Below are 20,358 nucleotides of genomic sequence, written 5' to 3'. Positions count from 1 at the left end.
CGTAAAAGAGGAAGCTGGGAACATTACAAGCAGCCATCAGAAAGAGGGAGCACTTCTATGGGCTTCAGCACTCTTCATCAGGAAAAAAATGACTGCCCACTCAACTGTTGGTTGTGGGTAAAGTAGCATTCCACCTCCTTGCTCATTAATGTTACATATAGATTCCTGGTGGAAAGAAGAGCTTCCATATTCCTTAGGAAAATGTCTCAGCCTCTTTAGAGAACTTTGGGTGGAAGGAGTTTAAAGACCAGCTCAGAACTTGATATTTAATTCTGTAATAGTAACCTACAGAAAGAAAACAACAACTACAAATATAACAGAATCAGAGAAGACTCAAGTGTAAGCTTTATAAGCCTTCGCCTGGGGTTCCTGTCAGGATTCTTTCCATCAAGCCGTTGGCTTCAGTTAAAATAAAAGATCTTCCCATTTGCAAGAAAAGCTTAAAATGTGAGCCAAGTTAAATGTCCCCAGTGTACATTTCAGTAGAAGCCATGAATGTCTCTGTCCTTTTCAGGCGAATGTGAGCATCAATACCCATAGAGGAGCAATGTATTTTTAAAAAATGTATCAATAATCTTTCAGCTAGGGATGTGTGTACAAACAAAACGCAAGCTCATCAAAGTTCTTCAGATTCCACCTTGAAGCTCATTCCATCTCATGTCTGTATCAGATTGCAATCTTTTTCTGGAAAATGTGTGCATATTTTTGTGCATATTTTTCCAAATGTGCACATCAGTTGTGCACATCTTTGAAATGTACGCATTCTTCTCCCATTGATTAAAGTGGGTTTGTGTGCGTTTTTCAAAAGTAGCCATTTTTTTCATCCACGTTTTTCAAATGTACACATGTTGTCGAATGCATATTTTTTTGGTCTGTCATTCACATTACTGGAAATGAAAAGACGTCAACCACAGATTGTGTTCAAGTCCCTGTTTGGTCTGGAAAGTGCAAACTGAGTAAGTCCTCATCAAAAATGAACTGAAACAAATTTCTCATACAGACCTGTTTTCTGCTTTGAAAAGCACCCAGGGCAATGTACAATGCCGTTATTAGTAATATTGTACTTATACAGCACTAATGCTTGACAGAGTTTCATAAGTAAAAAGCCAGGTCTCTGGCTGCCGGGCAGCACTGGTGCAAACTCTCACACTGCCTGAGGTGGGAGAGCACAGATGTCCCACCCACCCATTCCTGCTGCTACCCCCATCACATCACCACCACCATGTCCTTCCCAATCACCCTGTGCCCGTCCCTCACCTGGTTGCCTCCACCTCTGCCTGCCATTTGGCTCACTCTGAGAATCCTCTCAGAATGAGGTAGAGTTCTCTGAAGAGCTGCATTGGCTACTCTGAACAGTGCAGCTGTTCAGAGAGCTGGCCATGACCAGGCCCAAATGTGTAACTCTGAGGGGTCCTTTCTCAAAGCCAGGCATTGTGGGAGGTGTGTCCCAGGAGATCGCATGTATAGATTTTGTTAAATCCTGCCTGCCCTCTGGTTCACTCTGAGATTTTCAGAGTGTGCCAAGGGTGGGTGGGTGGCTGCTCTCCTGCTGCAGCATTTGCTGCCATGGAAGAGTGGAGCCAGCAGGGCTTTCCGGAGCTCCTGCCAACCTGGTAGCTCCTCAACAGGTGCTCCAGGTAGGTGGCAGCTCTGAATAGCCCCACTGGCTCTGCTCTCCCACTGTGGCAAATGCCACAGTGGGAGAGTGGCTGGCAGGGCTCTGTGGAACACCCGCTGTAGTGCTGCCTTGCTGGAGCAAGGCAGCAGGGGGGGGGGGGCTCTCCTGGTGGGGGCATGGAAAGTGCACAATTTGCCTCTCCCCCCATGCTGCCACCTGAGGCAGAGGATGCACTCTGCCTTATGAGAAGGCCAGCCCTGCTGCAAGGAATTTACAATGTAAATGTGGACAAAGGCAAAAACAACAAGGGCAATTCAAACAATTGATTAATGAGAATCACTCTAATTAAAATTACCCTAATCGGGGTATAGTATCAAGGATCCTGATTTTACTGTTTAAATTGTATTGTTGTACATCTCCCAGAGTGGCCAGGTGACCGGCCGGATGGGCGATTAAGAAATTTAATAAAATAAATAAATCCTGAAAAATAGGAGCACGTGGGCTGCAATCCTCTGCTCAACTGCCTGGGAATACATCCGCTTGGGTTAGAGATGAGCCTTTCCCTTCTCAGAGAAAAGGAACCAGAAGCAGCTTTGGCTGAAAGTTCTGTTCCCTAAAGAATTTTCTCGCATTCCTGTGATTTTAAATCCCTGTCCTCCTTCCCCTACTATCCTCTAGTCTAGTCCACTACGCCTGGCTTTGCTTGTTTTTTAACCAACAAATTGTGTCTGCCTGCAAAGATCTTAAAACGTTGTACCTAGAATATATTATGCCAATGACATGCACACATGCAAAATTATTAGTTGTCATTGCATGTATTTACTTGGTATCACATCACTCAATGGGAGTCACTGAGGTCTGAGCTGGACCCTACTTACATAGCCCCACTCAGGCATCTGTGCATCGCACTTGAAGGTAAAATAGAGTAGCTCACAAAGGTTCTTAAACTCTGTGTTGTTTTGTATGTGGACTACTTGAAAATTATTGGGGGTTTCAGCAGATCACCTAATAAACCGGGGAGGGGGATTAGTAGACTGTAGCAGTGCCATATTATGACAGGCCTTAGGCCAGGGTCTTGTTTGCCTGTTTGATAACCCAGACTTGGGGGGAAAAGGCCTCAGGGCATCTGTACATTATGCAGAAGTCTAGCATTTTACCAGGGCTTTCTTCTTCCAGAGTCTTTCTGGATTCACAATGGACTCCTTTAGACAGTGAACATGTGATTTGGAATGGAAAACTTCCCTGCTCAGCAATGCTCTATATGTTCAACAAAACACCACCATCTAGTGGCTGAATTAAAGTGCTGTGCCAGCTTTACACACTGCCAATATCATGCCATTTCCTTTTATTACAGCTTATCTCCACTCTTTTTGAAAGCGGGATAAAGGGGGGAAAGCACAGGAGATGTCCTGGAGGTTGATGGTGTCATGTAAAGGACCCACAAACTTCCGTGAATGACCAATCGCAAGGGTGCAATAAACCGCCTGTGTAGAGAAGCTCTCAGTCTCCATTATCAGGAAAAATAAATGGAGTGCCGAGATAAGCACAGACATTCCCCAACTTTAAACAGACCATCTGATCGGGGCTTGCGGAGGCCACAGTTTGAGAACCTCTAGACTAGCAGAAAACCCAAGCGTTGCTGGGTTGTACCTTTTCAGCCATCAGTTGGAAAATGAATAACTGAATGGTCATAAATACCTATGTATACAAAAGTAAGATGCTGGAGAGTAGGTTCTAAGCTTGTTTTGTATGTCTGTGATGTATTTTATGTGGAGGGAACACTGAAACACTCAAACTCCCACGTACTGTTCAAAACAGTGCAGCCCAGCACAAGATCCATCACATGAGGCTGCTGTTCTTCTGCTTCAGCTTTTGTTGTATATAAAGAAGTCAAAATATACCGGAAAAGGGGGATAAACTGGAAGCTTAAGGGACAAATGCACTGGATAGTTCAGCCTTTCCCAATCTGGCCTCCTCCAGATGTGATGGTTTACAACTCCCAGCATCCCCAGCCAGCACAGGAGTTGTAGTCTAACACATCTGGAGGGGACAAGTTTGGAGAAAACTGGTTTATTTTGTCAAGGGCAGAAAGAATCAGGTTGTTCCAAAAGGAGTAAGTAAATTTACCCTTTGTCAGTACACCAAGGACTGATTTCACTCATCACTTTTTTGCGTATTATGTTCGTTTGAAAATGGCATTTCAGAAACCTCCATACTCAGGTTATCCAAAGCAGTTCAAAGTGCTAAATACATCTGAGGCACTGAGCCTTTAAGGATCAGCTCTGTGTGTTTACCTAACCAAATCTAAGCTCTGATTTCAGACTAGGCTAATACAAACTAAATTGGGAATGCTGAAATACTGATGTTTCCTTGTGCCTAGCTGCTTAAGCAAGGGTGAGGCTTATCTGACCAAGATTCAGCATTAGATAGTGAAAAGGCAGGATTGGTGGAAGGATGACAGCTACATAATGCTTCCCAAGGAGAATTTAATTCCTGTTCATGCCTGATTTTTGATGCATTATTCGGGGAGTGTTATACTGAAGCTGTTTACCAGTTTCTGCAGTTTGTGTCAAAAGATTTACTGCACTGCAGTTCTTCCAGGAAAAAGAATAAGAATAAGATGCTCTGATCCTTCTTAGGGGACTCTATAATCATGAAGGGAAAAGCCTCCCTATTTCAAAGGTGAAGTTAATGAGAGGTCATCCTGCTATATTATATCAAATAGAATGCTCTCGGTGCAGTTTTGTAAGGGCCAAAGAAATGCTGCAATCTGGCCACTGTTCTGTTTCAACAGGAGAATGCGGCAGTACACATTTACCAACTGGAAACTGGTCATGCTTAAGAAATAAACATCTGTTGCTTCCACTGATGAAAGCATGATTTGCGACATGACCAAAGAATGCATGAATTACTGAGAAGTGAGCATAGGGCATGATCTAAGTATGGCTGCTGCATCTACATGGAAAGGGTTCCCATAGGCTCAATAGAGCTTAATTAATGTTTGTGAACCACCCAGAGAGCTTCGGCTATTGGGCGGTATAGAAATGAATGAATGAATGAATGAATGAATGAATGGAGCTATCCAGTATAGGCCTCTCCAAAGTTCTCCTCCTGTCTCAGTAGGAGTTTCTTGTCCTCCAGAGCATGCATAACTTGCTCCAACTGAAGCATGGTATATAGGGAAGCATGTCTCTCCCCCTCTCCCAACAGCCTTTAACGTTGCCCACAGGTAGACCTGTGCTTATATGTAAGGAGCTGGAAATTCTGCATGCCTGGGTGATACACCTGTGGCGGTAGAAATCATATCCATGCTGTTGTGTAACAGACTGGCTGAAGGCCACATAGTTCACACTTTGCAATACAGTTTATCGTGTCTACTTCAGAATCGTCATGTTTATGTCATTTGGAGATGTATTACAGAATAGGGGCAATAAAAGGAAGAGGGAGCCCCCTCTTGACTCAAAAAAAGACCTCTGGTGCCAGCTGTACGAAAACCACCACTGCAAAGTGTCAAGATGTCTTTGAAACTGACAAACATACCATGGGCAAATGATATACTAGAGTTTAACTTAAAAACGACATCAATCTGCTTTTCTATCTACTCTAAGTATTAACTTCAGCATTCAAGTTAAACCCACGAGGGATCTGCTTGGTGATGAAGATCGAGTGCCTGCAAATGTGCTCTGCCCAGCATATGCCAGTTTCATAATACTGCAGCTGCAAAAGGATCCGCCCACAAACTTCTCCCAACCCCACAATTTGGGAACCAACTGCTTTAACTAATATTTAAATGCCTCTAGATCGTGTGGGTGGACCACTTTTCAATGTTACTATTGAGACAAAGACAAATGTATTTTGCATCACATCAGGAAAATTGATTTAAAATAAAATAAAAAGGGACAAGGCAATGTTCCACTGAACATCCTTTTAACACTTATAGGACAGGACCCTCCTCCCCACACAATCATCTCAGGCGTGAAGGTATAATCTCTAAACCAAAACAGATCCCCAAAAGAGAAACCCTCAGAACCCAATGTTTCCTTGCCCTGCAATCCTTTCGGCAATGAAGGGGTGGCCCCTGAACTGCCAGTGTTTGAGGGGGGACTTGGGCTCAGGGCAAACCTTTTCTGAATGAAATCCTTTCTCCTGTCATTATTCCCTGGAATTTAGGGGTGATGGCTTGTGCACTGCCTTCTACTAATGGGTGGCATGCAACAATTTGGAAGGCAGATGACTGTTCTGACTCTATTTTTCAGTAAGAGTACAGGGTCTCTACTATGGGTGGAAACACTGTTCCACCCTACCCAACTTGTAAGCTTCAGTGTCCACACATGGACACTGAAGATTGCAAATAGATTATTGATTATAGTTTTAATCTGCCCAATAACAGACATTCTCTGGTGGATTATGAACAGCTGAAAGAATAAACTACAATACAAAATGACAAAAAATGCAGGAATAAATTTAAAGATGAATAAAAGCAGCCATGACATCTCAAACACTGAGGGTGTATTCTTATGCATGTTTAGACAGAAAAAAGTCCTGCAGCTCCTGGCATTTCGCATTCAGCATGGCTGGCTGGGAAGTGCTGGGAGTTGTATGACTTTTTTCTGTCTAAACATGCATAGGATTGCGCCGTCTCTAAAATTCCTGGGAGAAAAGTCTTCACCCAGTGCCAAAAGATGAACATTGTAGGTGCCAGGTTAGCCTTGTTGAGGAGGGCATTCCATAAATGGGGCTGAGAAGGACCTCTCCTCTTGTAGCCACTTACCTAATTTCCTTCAGCGGGGGGCACGCAGAGGAGGGCCTGCAAAAATGGCCTGCAAAAATGACCTAAAGGTCCAAGCAGCTACATACAAAACATGTTCCTTTAGATCCTCTGGCTCCAAGCTATTTAGGGCTTTACAAATCAGCACCAACACTTTTAGCTGGGCCCAGAAACAGACTGGAAGCCAGTGCAGCTGATGAAGTATTGATCACCTGACCAGTCCAAAATAGATGCAAGCTAGTAAATCACTCTCTGCCATAGTAACACCATATTCTTGCTTAGTAGTAGCTGGGTATACTACTGACCAATGTTAATCTGTTATTCTTTTGAATAAAGAGAACTGGAACTATTTTTTGCCCACATGAATGCATTCTACTTTTTTTCAAACTGAAGGATCCAACAGAGTATCACCTGTGACTGCACCTGAACCCATGTTTTATCTATAAACCATAACAATTAAGAGTTGGTCTACATAAAAAGCAGATTTTGTGGAAAAATTGTTTTTGGACCATACCACTTCAGACAGCAGATGTGGGACTGGATGGTTAAATAGTCCCCAGTCGGCCTGGGGCAACTCTGCATATACAAAACCACCATGTTGTTTAATTGTTGTGAACCACCCAGGGAGCATTGGCTATTGGGGGGTATAGAAATAAATAAATAAATAAATAAACAAACAAATAATGCCTGAGAGGTTATATTACAGCCCTACTACCAACACTTAGCTTTCAACAGGTAGAGGTATGTGTGTATAGGTATAGATAGGTATCTATAGATCTATTTATTTTATTACATTTCTGTACTGTCAAATAGCCAAAGCTCTCTGGGCAGTTCACAACAATTGAAACCATAAAATAGAACACAATAAAATACAATATAAAAGTTTAAAAATACAGTATAAAATAAAAATACCAAAATAAAACCTGGCAGCTATGCAGATTTAAAATACAGTAACAGATTTAAAACAACATAAATTAAATGTGGCTGAATCTACACATAACAGTTATACCTTTATCATAACTATTGGTGCCCATCAGTGTCATGTGTACCAATAGTTATGATAAAGGTATCATAAGGGTATAACTGCTATGTGTAGATTAAGCCTGTGCCTAATCTTGTGTATATCTATCTGTACAGTCAGGGCCAGAAATATTGGAACAAGGATAACTGTTTTGCAGTTGGCCTCTGTACACCACCACATTGAAGTTGAAAGGAAACACACCCAGATGGGAGCAAAGTCAGGACTTTCAGCTGTAAATTCAAGGGGTTTGACAAAAGTGGGGCACTATCCACTCAGGAAGGACAGCCAGTGGCATACACACACACCCATCGTTGGTGGCTCATAAGTAATGGAACGAATGGCTGAGAAGCAGCTGCATGGCCAGGTGTGGCCTGTTTCCTGGGTATCCCATGACCAATCAAGCAGATAAGAGGCCTGGAGGTGGTTCTGAGTGTTACAGTTGCATTTGGTAGCTGTTCACTGGAACTCCCAACATGAGGTCCAAAGAGGTGTCCATGCGAGTGAAGGAGGCCATCATTAGGCTGAGGAAACAACATAAACCCATCAGAGAGACAGCAAAAACATTGGGAGTGGCCAATACAACAGTTTGAAACATCCTGAAAAAGAAGGAATTAACTGGCAAGCTCAGCAACAGCAAAAGGCTTGGCAGCCCACGGAAGACAACTAAAGCGGATGACCGCAGAATTCTGCTCATGGTGAAGAGAAACCCTTTCACAACATCTAGCCAGGTCAAGAACACTCTTGCAGAGGTAGGCATGTCATTGTCAACATCTACAGTCAAGAGACAGCTTTATGAATGTAAATACAGAGGCTTCACAACAAGGTGCAAACCAGTGTTAATGCTCAAGAACCGAAAGGCCAGATTAGCCTTTGCTAGCAAACACCTAAAAAAGCCTGCCCAGTTGTGGAATAAGATTCTTTGGACTGATAAGACCAAGATCAACTTGTACCAGAATGATGGGAAGAGAAAAGTATGGAGAAGGAAAGGAACAGCTCATGATCCGAAGCAGACCACATCATCTGTCAAACATGGTGGAGGCAGTGTTATGGCATGGGCATGTTTGGCTGCCAATGGAACCGGGTCACTGGTGTTTATTGATGATGCGGCAGGATGAATTCTGAAGTGTATAGGGCTATACTTTCTGCTTAGATTCAGCCGAATGCTGCCAAACTGATAGGACACCGCTTCATATTGCAGATGGAGAATGACCCAAAACATACAGGAAAAGCTACCCAAGAGTTTCTCAAGGCAAAGAAGTGGGTTGTTCTTCAATGGCCAAGTCAGTCACCTGACCTCAACCCAATAGAGCATGCTTTTCACTTCCTGAAGACAAGACAAGCAGCAGCTGAAGGCAGCTGCAGTAAAGGCCTGGAAAGCATCTCGAGGGAGGAAACTCAGCATTTGGTCATGTCCAGGGGTTCCAGACTTCAGGCAGTCATTGACTGCAAAGGATTTTCATCCAGGTATTAAAGGCGATCCTTAAGTTTGAAATGATGTTGGTTTGTTCCATTACTTATGAGCCACCAACGATGGGTGTGTGTGTATGCCACTGGCTGTCCTTCCTGAATGGTTAGTGCCCCACTTTTGTCAAACCCCTTGAATTACAGCTGAAAGTCCTGACTTTGCTCCCACCTGGGTGTGTTTCCTTTCAACTTCAATGTGGTGGTGTACAGAAGCCAACTGCCAAAACAGTTATCCTTGTTCCAATATTTCTGGCCCTGACTGTATGTCTATCTCTGTCTGTCTGTCTAGATTTTATGGGGTCCCCACTACAGGTGGGGACTGAATGGTTGTGAAGGCAAGCATTTGGTTCTCACCTGCAGTCTGAAATAGTATTGGCCAGGAACAGTTTTATCACATGATGAACAGCTTGTCTAAATCAGGTTTCAGGTACTGACCCATCTCAGATTTCTTTGTGTTCATTTTATTGAAATAAAGTATAATTTTGCTTCTGGGTCAGATTCCCTTCTTCAACACAATAAATGAATTTGAACAAAATTAAAGTTTTGTTTCGATTTCATGGAGTCCTGTCCCTATCCTTCTATTCATTTTGAACAGCCTGAAAATAAGTGCAATAGGATAGGTGTTCTAGTATATTTCTTTCAGTACACAAGACACCTGTGGCCATACCAAGTCTGGATCACCTACCATCATTTCCTTCATGACCTTTAAAGATGTCATTTGAAACTACTTTATTTCCAGGTGCTTCATTCTGCACAAGATGCAATTTCAGGTCCCCAAAGTGAAATGAAGTAGCACATTTATCAGCTCTGCTTTCTAGACTCCCAACATGCTTATAGTTCTTTTCTGTGGTATAACACACATTCAAAAACAGGAAAATACTGGCCTTTCAGAATACATTTTATTCTTACATCACCATCAGGGTATGCCTGTTCAGAAGAACAGGAGGAAGGGGGGAACCAATTTTGGTGACGAAATGCTTTTATCTATCTTTTAGAAGGTTTAAGTTCATGCTTTACAGCCATTGTAGCATGATAAACCAGTTGGAGCATGCTCATGTAATTGAAGGTATTCACTTCAGAAATTGTCCAAAAATAAGATTGCATGAATCTACAAAAATGCATTAGTGTTAGACTAGGTGCACACAAGCCCTGGGAGAATAAGCAGCTGTTTGGATCCTAGTTTAAGATTGCTTGTAGTTCAGATTTTGGCTGTGAACATAATTTTCAAACTCTTCTTCTTTTACAAGGTGGGCACAATTAATTGACTTTTTCCTGCTTTGGCAGGGTTCAGTTAAACTTTTAGTTCATTAATAGGAGTGTGGGTTTCCACAAAACAAATTAGCCTCTCCTTGCTTATTACAAAACTTAGACAAAAAATTTCCCTTTGATTCCACTTGATTGTGATTTATCATCTTTAATATTAACCCAGCTATTTGTGATGTGAAAAGACAAGGGTATTATGGAGACTAAGTACTGTGTTTTAGGCTCTTGCCAAACAGACACAACACCCAATTTCTATCATTAGCAGTAGCCCAAATTAGGCTACTAACACAATTTCTTGGTAGAAATACAATAGGCTTTGCCGTAAGGCAAGAACAGCAATTCTGCACAGATTGCTTTTCACTACGATCTTCAGCACAATATATAAAGAGATCTGAAGATGTCGCACCAGGATTTTTTTTTAAGTGGAACATTGGCATACACAAGGAGCAGCACAGGCAGTTCTGTCCCTGTCCCCCCCACATGCATATACCCTATATGCTTTCTGTTATACAGGAATATGGCTCCAATTCTAAGGGCACAAACCTATTGATGAGCAGAAGCCCCTGAATTTGGAGGCTTTCGTTCATCCAGTGCAGGAGGGGAGGAGCGGCAGAGTTGATCTTTTCCTCCATGTCCTCCACATTTCGCTGTATGGGTTTTTTTTTTTTGCCCATCTAGTGATGGTGCTTCAGAGGGAGAGAGAAGGAGGCCGGCTTGGGACAGCTCGTATCCTGGCCTCTTTGGTCTCCTCCGCCCATGGGAACGCCTCCTTTTCCCCCTCTCCAAGGTAAAGTTTCCAATCTTGGAGGGCAACCAGCACAGTTCTTTCCATGCCAGCTGCAAGAGAGGGGGGCTGGATCTCTGAATCCACCTTCTGAGGCTGGAGAGCTGTGTCTGACCTCAGAGAGGGAATCCCCAGTATCCCGTAGCCCCTCAGACAGTGTGTAAGGCCATAGGATTGCTCCCTAAAATTCTTTCATTTTAGAGGCTTGAGATACATTGGCTTAAGCAGACAATGATCCGGCCAATCTTTGGAAGAATCAGTAGGCTAAGATGGCTTCGTCTAGTGACTACCATTGGAAGATGCAGATTTCAGAAAAAGTGAAGTAGAAAACAGCGCACGTGAATTTCAGATGTAAAGGGAGGCCTCTCCTATCCAAAGACTAAAGAAAAACACAGCAAGATCTCAAATTTACCTGAAATAAAAAGCTCTAGAAAGAAAGCAACACTATGGGCTAATACAAGACTGTTACCATAGCAAAATGTGTATGTGATCTGCCATAAACATTGGCTTAATGAGACAGGCCTTAATTACAAAAAGTAAAATGCACAAAGCCAGCTATAGTTTGAAAATGTTTTGTTCATTTAGATTGACTGGACAGATCTGTATTAGGATTGTATTGATCCCCCCACCCCCTTATGGCAAAACTTCTATTTCATATTTAGAGTGTGCGCTCTCTCACACCCCGCATTTGGTTTTTTCTTTTTAAAAAAAAACACAGGAGACAGGATTTGAGGGAAGTATTCTGCAGCTGTATAAAGAGGATGTTTCTGTACACACACAAAAAACCCTATACGCTTCTGCACATGGCTATTAAAATGGGAATTGTAGTAGCTGAGGTACATAAAACTAAAAAAAATCTTTATAAAAGTGAGTTATAGCTAATGTTACACTAGAGGAAAAATGGCAGGAGTTAGCATTGTTATGCAAGTAGTTGCACAACTGCTACCAGAACAACTAGCACAAGCAACACTTAACCTAATGAAATTTAAATGAGGTGTGGAACACCTTGTTGCACAATGGCTTATGGAAAGGTTTGTGTAACTCCTTGTGGAATGCCTTGTGTACAACGGCTTGCACAAGCAGAATCAAAGTCTTGGATTTGACACTTGTGCAAAGATGAGAATGGGGATTCCCCAAGCAGTAAATGCTTGGCACTAATGGAATGACACCATTAGATAAAACCCAGAATGTGTAGCGGAACTTATAATGCAGTTATAATACAGTTACTATATACAAATCATTTTGGAAACAATAATTGTAATCTCACGGAAAGTGTAGTGTAAAAATATTTTTTTTTTGTCCTTTGCTCTTTAGGGGTATTTTAGACATCATGAGGTATGTGTGGCTGTCACCAACACCATCTATGACCTTATCTCATTCTTACATAACATCTATTAAAAGATGACACATAATGTGGTATCATTGTGCTCAGTTTCCATCTTCAGAGCTCTGTTACCTACTGTTTTGTCATCTTGGCCAGAGGGTGTTTCATTCCTGCTAACATCTGGGACTGGCCCCATCTCCCTTTGCAGTGCTTCAAATGGGCTCATTCTTCCACTGCTTTTTGTGCCATCACTAGAGAAGAGAGAGCTGCTAACTACTGTTTGTCATCTAGGCCAGGGGATGTTTGATCCTGTTCATACTAACACCTGGGACTGACAACAGCCCATGTTTCACTCTGAAGCTCTTTCAAAGTCTTCTACTGCTAATCTTACTAGCAAGGTCAGAGGGCATTTTTCATTTTGTTATTGTTGATAATGGAGTCATTAATTGTTTTGATGTTGATGTTTTATTATGTACCTGTTCCAAAAATATTTGGCTTTTCTTTAATATTTATAGGAATTTTCTTTAATATGTATTCCTATACATGTTAAAGAAAAGTGAGAACAATTTAATAATGAATTTTTCACAATGCTTTGTTGTGAACTGCTTTCAGCATACTGTATGGAAAAAAGGTAAACAAATAAAGTGATTGATCAGTTCTCTCATAATGTGTGTTTTGGCCCTTCATGTTAGGAAAAGCCACAGGAATAATCTAAGTATATAATATAGAATAGCTAGACAGGTTCTCTACATTAAAAGGATACGAGAGCCAGTTTGGTGTAGTGGCTAGAGTGCTGGACCGGGAGTCGGGAAATCCAGGTTCTAGTCCCCATTCGGCCATGGAAGCTTACTGGGTGACTTTGGGCCAGTTAGACTCTCAGCCCAACCTACCTCACAGGGTTGTTGTTGTGAGGATAAAATGGAGAGGAGGATTATGTATGCCGCCTTGGGTTCCTTAAGGAGGAAAAAAGGCGGGATATAAATGTAATTAATTAATTAATTGTTTCACACTGCTACAAAGGCCTGAGTCCAATATTTTAAAGAGTAAATAAATTTTGTTGTTCAGTCGTTCAGTCGTGTCCGACTCTTCGTGACCCCATGGACCATAGCACGCCAGGCCTTCCTGTCCTGCGCTCTCTCCCGGAGCGTGCTCAAGTTCATATTCATTGCATCCGTGATGCTATCTAGCCATCTCATCCTCTGCTGTCCCCTTCTCCTTTTGCCTTCAGTCTTTCCCAGCATCAGGGTCTTTTCCAGAGTTTTCTCTTCGCATTAGGTGGCCAAAATACTGGAGCTTCAGCTTCAGTATCTGTCCTTCCAATGAGCACTCAGGGTTGATTTCCTTTAGGATCGCCTGATTTGACCTCCTTACAGTCCAGGGCACTCGTAAGAGTCTTCTCCAGCACCACAGTTCGAAAGCATCAATTCTTCGGCGCTCAGCCTTCCTTATAGTCCAGCTCTCACAGCCATACATTACTACTGGGAAAACCATAGCTTTGATTAGACGGACCTTTGTCGGCAAGGTGATGTCTCTGCTTCTTACTATGCTGTCTAGGTTGGCCATAGTTTTCCTCCCAAGGAGCAAGCATCTTTTAATTTCATGGCTACAGTCACCGTCTGTGGTGATCTTGGAGCCCAAGAAAGTAAGATCTGTCACTGCTTCCATTTCTTCCCCTTCTATATGCCAGGAAACAATGGGGCCAGATGCCATGATCTTCGTTTTTTTAATGTTGAGTTTCAAACCAGCTTTTGCACTCTCCTCTTTCACCCTCAGCAAGAGGCTCTTTAGATCCTCTTCGCTTTCTGCCATTAGGGTGGTATTGTCTGCATATCGGAGGTTGTTGATAATTCTCCTGGCAATCTTAATTCCGACCTCTGATTCATCCAACCCGGCGTTTCTCATGATGTACTCTGCATATAAGTTAAATAAGCAGGGTGACAATATGCAGCCTTGTCGTACTCCTTTCCCAATTTTGAACCACTCGGTTGTTCCATGTCTGGTTCTTACTGTTGCTTCTTGACCGTCATACAGGTGTCTCAGGAGACAGGTAAGTTGGTCTGGTACTCCCATCTGTTTAAGAATTTGCCAGTTTGTTGTGATCCACACAATCAAAGGCTTTAGCGTAGTCAATGAAGCAGAAATAGATGTTTTTCTGGAATTCTCTTGCTTTCTCCATGATGCAGCGAATGTTGGCGATTTGATCTCTAGTTCCTCTGCCTCTTCGAAACCCGCTTGTACTTCCGGTAGTTCTCGGTTCGCATACTGCTGAAGCCTATCTTGTAGGATTTTGAGCATCACCTTGCTGGCATGTGAAATGAGCGCAACTGTGCAGTAATTTGAACACTCTTTGGCGTTGCCCTTCTTTGGAATTGGAGTGTAAACTGACCTTTTCCAGTCTTGCGGCCATTGTTGAGTGTTCCAAATTTGTTGGCATATTGAATGCAGCATTTTAACAGGATCATCTTTTAGGATTTTAAATAGCTCAGCTGGAATACTGTCATCTCCGCTAGCTTTGTTGTTACTAATGCTTCCTAAGGCCCACTTGACTTCACTCTTGAGGATGTCCGGCTCAAGTTCAGTGACCACACTATCATGGCTATCGGGGACATTCAGATCTTTCCTGTATAGTTCTTCTGTGTATTCTTGCCACCTCTTCTTCACCTCATCTGCTTCTGTTAGGTCCCTGCCTTCTTTGTCCTTTATCATGCCCGTCTTTGCACAAAACGTTCCCTTGAGATCTCCAATTTTCTTGAAGAGATCTCTAGTCTTTCCCATTCTGTTGTTTTCCTTGATTTCTTTGCATTGTTCATTTAAGAAGGCCTTCTTTTCTCTCCTTGCTATTCTCTGGAACTCTGCATTCAGTTGGATATATCTTCCCCATTCTCCCTTGCTTTTCGCTTCCCTTCTTTCCTCAGCTACCTGTAAAGCCTCATCAGACAGCCACTTGGCTTTCTTGCATTTCTTTTTCTTGGGGATGGATTTCGTTGCTGCCTCCTGAACAATGTTACGGACCTCCATCCATAGTTCCTCAGGCACCCTGTCTATCAGGTCTAATTCCTGAAATCTATTCCTCACCTCCACTGTGTATTCATCAGGGATATGATTTAGGTCATACCTGATGGTTTAGTGGTTTTCCTTACGTTCTTCAATTTAAAGCGAAATTTTGCAAGAAGCAGCTCATGATCTGAGCCACAGTCAGCTCCAGGTCTTGTTTTTACTGACTGTATGGAGCTTCTCCATCTTTGGCTGCAAAGGACATAATCAATCTGATTTCGATATTGACCATCTGGTGATGTCCATGTGTAGAGTCGTCTCTTGTGCTGTTGGAAAAGAGTGTTTGCTATGATCAGCGTGTTCTCTTGGCAAAATTCTATTAGCCTTTGTCCTGCTTCATTTTGTACACCAAGACCATGCCTGCCTGTTATCCCGGTTATTTCTGGACTTCCTACTTTAGCATTCCAATCCCCTATGATGAAGAGGACATCTTTTTTTGGTGTTAGTTCTAGAAGGTGTTGTAGGTCTTCATAGAACCGATCAACCTCAGCTTCTTCGACATCAGTGGTTGGGGCATAGACTTGAATTAGTGTGATGTTGAATGGTTTGCCTTGGATTCATACTGAGATCATTCTATCATTTTTAAGATTGTACCCCAGTACTGCTTTTCCCACCCTTTTGTTGACTATGAGTGCTACTCCATTTCTTCTAAGGGATTCTTGCCCACAATAGTAGATATGTTGGTCATGTGAATTAAATTCGCCCATGCCTGTCCATTTTAGTTCGCTGATTCCCAAGATGTCGATGTTCAATCTTGCCATCTCATGTTTGACCACCTCCAGCTTACCTTGATTCATTGATCTGACATTCCAGATTCTTAAACAATATTGTTCTTTACAGCATTGGATTTTCTTTTCACCACCAGACACATCCGCAGCTGAGTGTCCTTCCGGCTTTGGCCCAGCCGCTTCACTCTTTCTGGCGCTACTTGGAAATTCCCTCTGCTCTTCTCCAGTAGTGTATTGGACACCTTCCGACCTGAGGGGCTCATCTTCCGGCGTCATATCTTTTAGCCTTGTGTTACGTTCCATGGGGTTTTCTTGGCAAGAATACTGGAGTGGGTTGCCATTTCCTTCTCCAATGGACCACATTTTGTCAGAACTCTCCACCATGACCTGTCCGTCTTGGGTGGCCCTGCACGGCATAGCTTATGGCTTCACTGAGTTACGCAAGCCTCTTCGCCACAACAAGGCAGTGATCCATGAAGGGGAGTAGATAAATACATTGCAAGAATAAGTGTAACAAAATAATTTATAAATTCAGCAATGCCTAAGGTGTCCTGACAAGGAATTTTAAAACAGAAGTTATATCCTCTATTATATAAAACGAGTTACAGCATTCTGCTTTTATTTGTTCAGAAATAAATAAGGCAATACAAGTTTTTTTAAAGGGCTCTTACATGGCATTTTGAAGAAAACTACTATTCAGCATGTTCAAATAACTTGCAACTATGATTTGATAGGGATCTTGTAAACAGATCAACTGTCTCAACACAATTAAAACTGGAAGCAACATACTATTACAAGTGATTAGGCATCTCCGTAGAGCTATGCAATTGACAAATGAATTAGTAAAGATGCCATTAACGATTCATCATGTGAAAGATCTCAATCAAATCCAAGAACACTCCCTATTACAAAGAGAGTTAGAAAGCGAGTTATTTCCTTAGGTGTCTTTCTATGCATAATAGAAAGTTTAAGAACACTCATGGCCAAAGAGTAATTTCTTTGGTAGTTATAGTTTGCGCTATGAACAAACAATGTCATAACTGTGTTTTACATTTCAAGTTTGAGCAGCAACTATATGTTGCATATACATTTTATCATATATGAAAGACTACTTTATGCATAGATGTGCAGTGCCATCTTCAGCACCCATCCAACAAGCAATCACAGTATATCTATAAAATCTATTAGTGTAGAATATTGTATTGCACGCTTTTTACCAACTAAAATTTCAAACTACCAGCAAGAGAATATATAGTATACAGTGTGATTTGCATTTTTAAAATTCAAGACAATAGCTTAAAATTGTTTTAAAATGCAGCACATAGTGATGAAAGCATGTCAGTTCATGGATCTATGAATCAAGAAAACTTCTCCCTTTTGAGTATCTCTAAATTGCCTACCTACTAAGTTGTCAAAGCCATATTATAATAGCACAACAAATAATTTTATATTCAGGCACAAAGCCATTATGTATGTGTACTTTAAAGTATAATAGTGAATATATGCGTGCATATGCCTATCACACAAAGTGTACATATATATTATGTAACAGCCATGAAAATCTTATTTATGGTGCCAGTTCAAAGATTCATAAAATACACACGGTACCAAGATGGTCCCACTTCAGAAAGCAAGTGGAAATCAGGTGTTTATTTGAAAGCTCCTCCACATCACAGACTCCCTTTTTGTGGAAAGCTTTTCCCTGAAAGTTAGGAATGTGTTTATTTTCTGTTTACAGGTATTTCTGATGTAGAGAATCATTCCAGCTGCATTCTGAAGTACAGTCTGATGAAGATTGTAACACACTTTTCTTGAAATTTCTAAAGGGACTTGCAGTATTTGTTTAACTGGTGAAATAATTTACAGAGCTCGCAATCTTGCTAGCAAAGCCTCAACTTCAGGAATTGATTCTCCCTTAGAAACAAAGCCAGCAAGCTCCATTTCCTTCCCTCTGCTGCTTCCTCCATTGCGGACATCCTTCTTCCCTAGAGCTTTCTTCTTTTCTACAGATGAATTAGCTCCTATCTCATGATTAAGCTCCTTGCTCACTGGATTCCTTGTTGACACTGTACTGATATTGTGGTGCAAATGTAACTTTTCTGTTGGTGCTTTCTGGTTTTCTGTAAGGAAGAAAACAGACAAATCACAGTTACTTTTTATGTCAGTCAGTATCCTGACTCTTGAAAACTGGCAAAGCGGTGCAATTCTACGTGCCAAGGAAACATAACTTGGGACAGTGTGTGGTTATTGAGGCTCAGGAATTAAAAGACCAGAATAGCAAAGATTAAGATGTGATATAAACAAAACCACCTTGAAAATGAAGAGTTACCAAAAACAAAAAAAATCTACCCATATACCAGCACACTGTATGGTCAGGATCCAAAGAACCACATTAGGCAAGCCCAGTGGGATTTTTAAACCATTTTTTCGTGAGGCCAACAGACTCCCATGTGTATCATAGACTTCTGGTGAAAAGTCCCATCAATTTCAGAAACCATTTGCTAGGTGGAAGGAGGGTGATACTGAAAAAAACACAAGTCCCAAGTCCTCTTGGGTACATGGAACTGGTTGCATAGTCCTTTAGATCCCGACCTACATTTCATAAAGTCAAAGCAGGAGTGCTTGCCGAATGCTGAGCACTCATCACTCACTGAAATCAATAACATCTAGGAACCCCTCTGACTGAAGAATTAGTCCTAGAGGAAATAAGGGAAGGTTGAGCACCATTTTGTGCTCAACCATATAACAGTTTACCATGTTATATGCCACCATATAACAGTTTAAATCATCAGAGTACACTTGTGGCTAAAATCAAAACATAGCAAGAGTTTTTACATGGATTAACTCTTGAAAATGAGCCAAGCAGCTTCCACATCGACAGTATTCCTTTCTCTTTGACTTGATAGATGAATAAACCTTCCAAGGACTTCATAGACAACCCCTAGTATAACAGGAATGATGTGTGAGACTATAGTATTGTGGGAGCTTAAGAATCTTCTAGAAGTATGATAGGGATTTGAAAGATGCCTCTCATTTCAAACTCAAGTAAAGAATCCCTTCCCCATAACTACAACAATCTTCCCCAATCTAGTTCCCCCCAAACGTGTTCGACTACAACTCCCAGCACCCCTGCCAACCACGCTGCCTGGGGAATGCTGGGAGTTGTAATCCAACATATCTGGAGGGCACCAGATTGGAGAAGGCTGAACTACACTAAAGGTACCATGGCACAGTGGATAGTGTTGGACTTAGCCAGAGTCAGTCAATGAGCTCTATGGTTAAATAAGAATTTGAACCTGGATTGCCATGGTCCAAGTCACACTCACTCTTAGTCTAAACTACATCACAGAATTCTGCTGAAGATACGATGGGAAGAAACATGTGGCAGTCCTGAATTTCTGGAAGAAATGGTAGGTTAAAAGTGAGCACTGTTAAGCAGGTGAGAATGAAAAGCACTTACACTGGTATATAAAATTGGGATGCTGATCCTAACTGGCAGCAATTGCCCTGAGGATGAATAACTACCAAGGGCTTGATATTTGATAGTATGTAGTACAACTTATTAAGCAGCTTTGGGCATGAACAAAGCATAGGTTTAAGCATATTTTAACCCCTTTGGGGAACAGCCTGTTTTAGAAACAACCATCATTAAGAAAAATATTTTCTCCAATAATGAGCTTATTACCATTTCAATGAGCCAATTAATCAGGTTTCCGCAATTCACCTGTGAGAGAGGGAAGTCCTGAGTCCCAAGATTTTTATATTGGAATGAGGCTGTGCCCAGGGTATTTTTGTTCATGGTTTAATTATAAGTTTTCACACTTGGAAGTAAATAAGTATTGCTATTTAGTTATCCAACAAAAACAGTTTCCTTTTAAAAAGTTCATTATGGCCATTTACCAGTAAAAACTAGTGCTTGAACCTTACCTTGCCAATCAAACTATGAATCGCTTTTCTGGATCAGACCAGAGCCCCTGTCTTTAATAATGCCTAGCCAGATGCTAGGGAATATCAGAATCCATCCCTTATTGTTTGTTCCCAGAATGTGATAAATTAAGAGGCTGAATGAATTGTAAATTCAGTTTAGAATTGGGTCCTTAAACAATGCATAAGGCAATTTTTAAACAATCAAGCTAGTCTTCCACCTATCTTTCTCTGAGTGAACCTTCTGAGAGATCTCAAATTTTTTTTAAAAAAAGTCATATTCAATATTCATGTAACCTTGAACAAGGCTTGAAAATGGCTTCAACAAACTTGACATGACATTTAGAGTTTTTTGGTTATTCGCTGAAAGATGTTCCATCATCCCAATAGTAATGACTTTGGAGCACAGG

At 41.6% G+C, this 20,358-nt stretch overlaps 1 protein-coding gene across 2 annotated transcripts in view; it reads right to left on the bottom strand.

The window, feature by feature from the left end:
* Window positions 1-16,620: 16,620 nt before the first annotated feature.
* The window catches only part of DIAPH3 (diaphanous related formin 3), a 173,379-nt gene continuing 169,641 nt past the window's right edge, over window positions 16,621-20,358 (bottom strand). For both annotated transcript variants that reach the window (XM_084844874.1, XM_084844873.1), the window contains one exon: window positions 16,621-18,144. In XM_084844874.1, coding sequence (XP_084701000.1) covers window positions 17,885-18,144 — 260 coding nt within the window. In that variant the 3' untranslated portion in view covers window positions 16,621-17,884. The remainder of the gene's footprint in view (window positions 18,145-20,358) is intronic.

The sequence above is a fragment of the Heloderma suspectum genome, chromosome 3 (assembly GCF_057233095.1).
Source record: "Heloderma suspectum isolate Gila_16-S chromosome 3, 16-S_ref, whole genome shotgun sequence".
Classification (NCBI taxonomy): domain Eukaryota; kingdom Metazoa; phylum Chordata; class Lepidosauria; order Squamata; family Helodermatidae; genus Heloderma; species Heloderma suspectum.
Note: the sequence above shows the minus strand (reverse complement) of the source record. Positions and strands in the feature narration are given on the sequence as shown.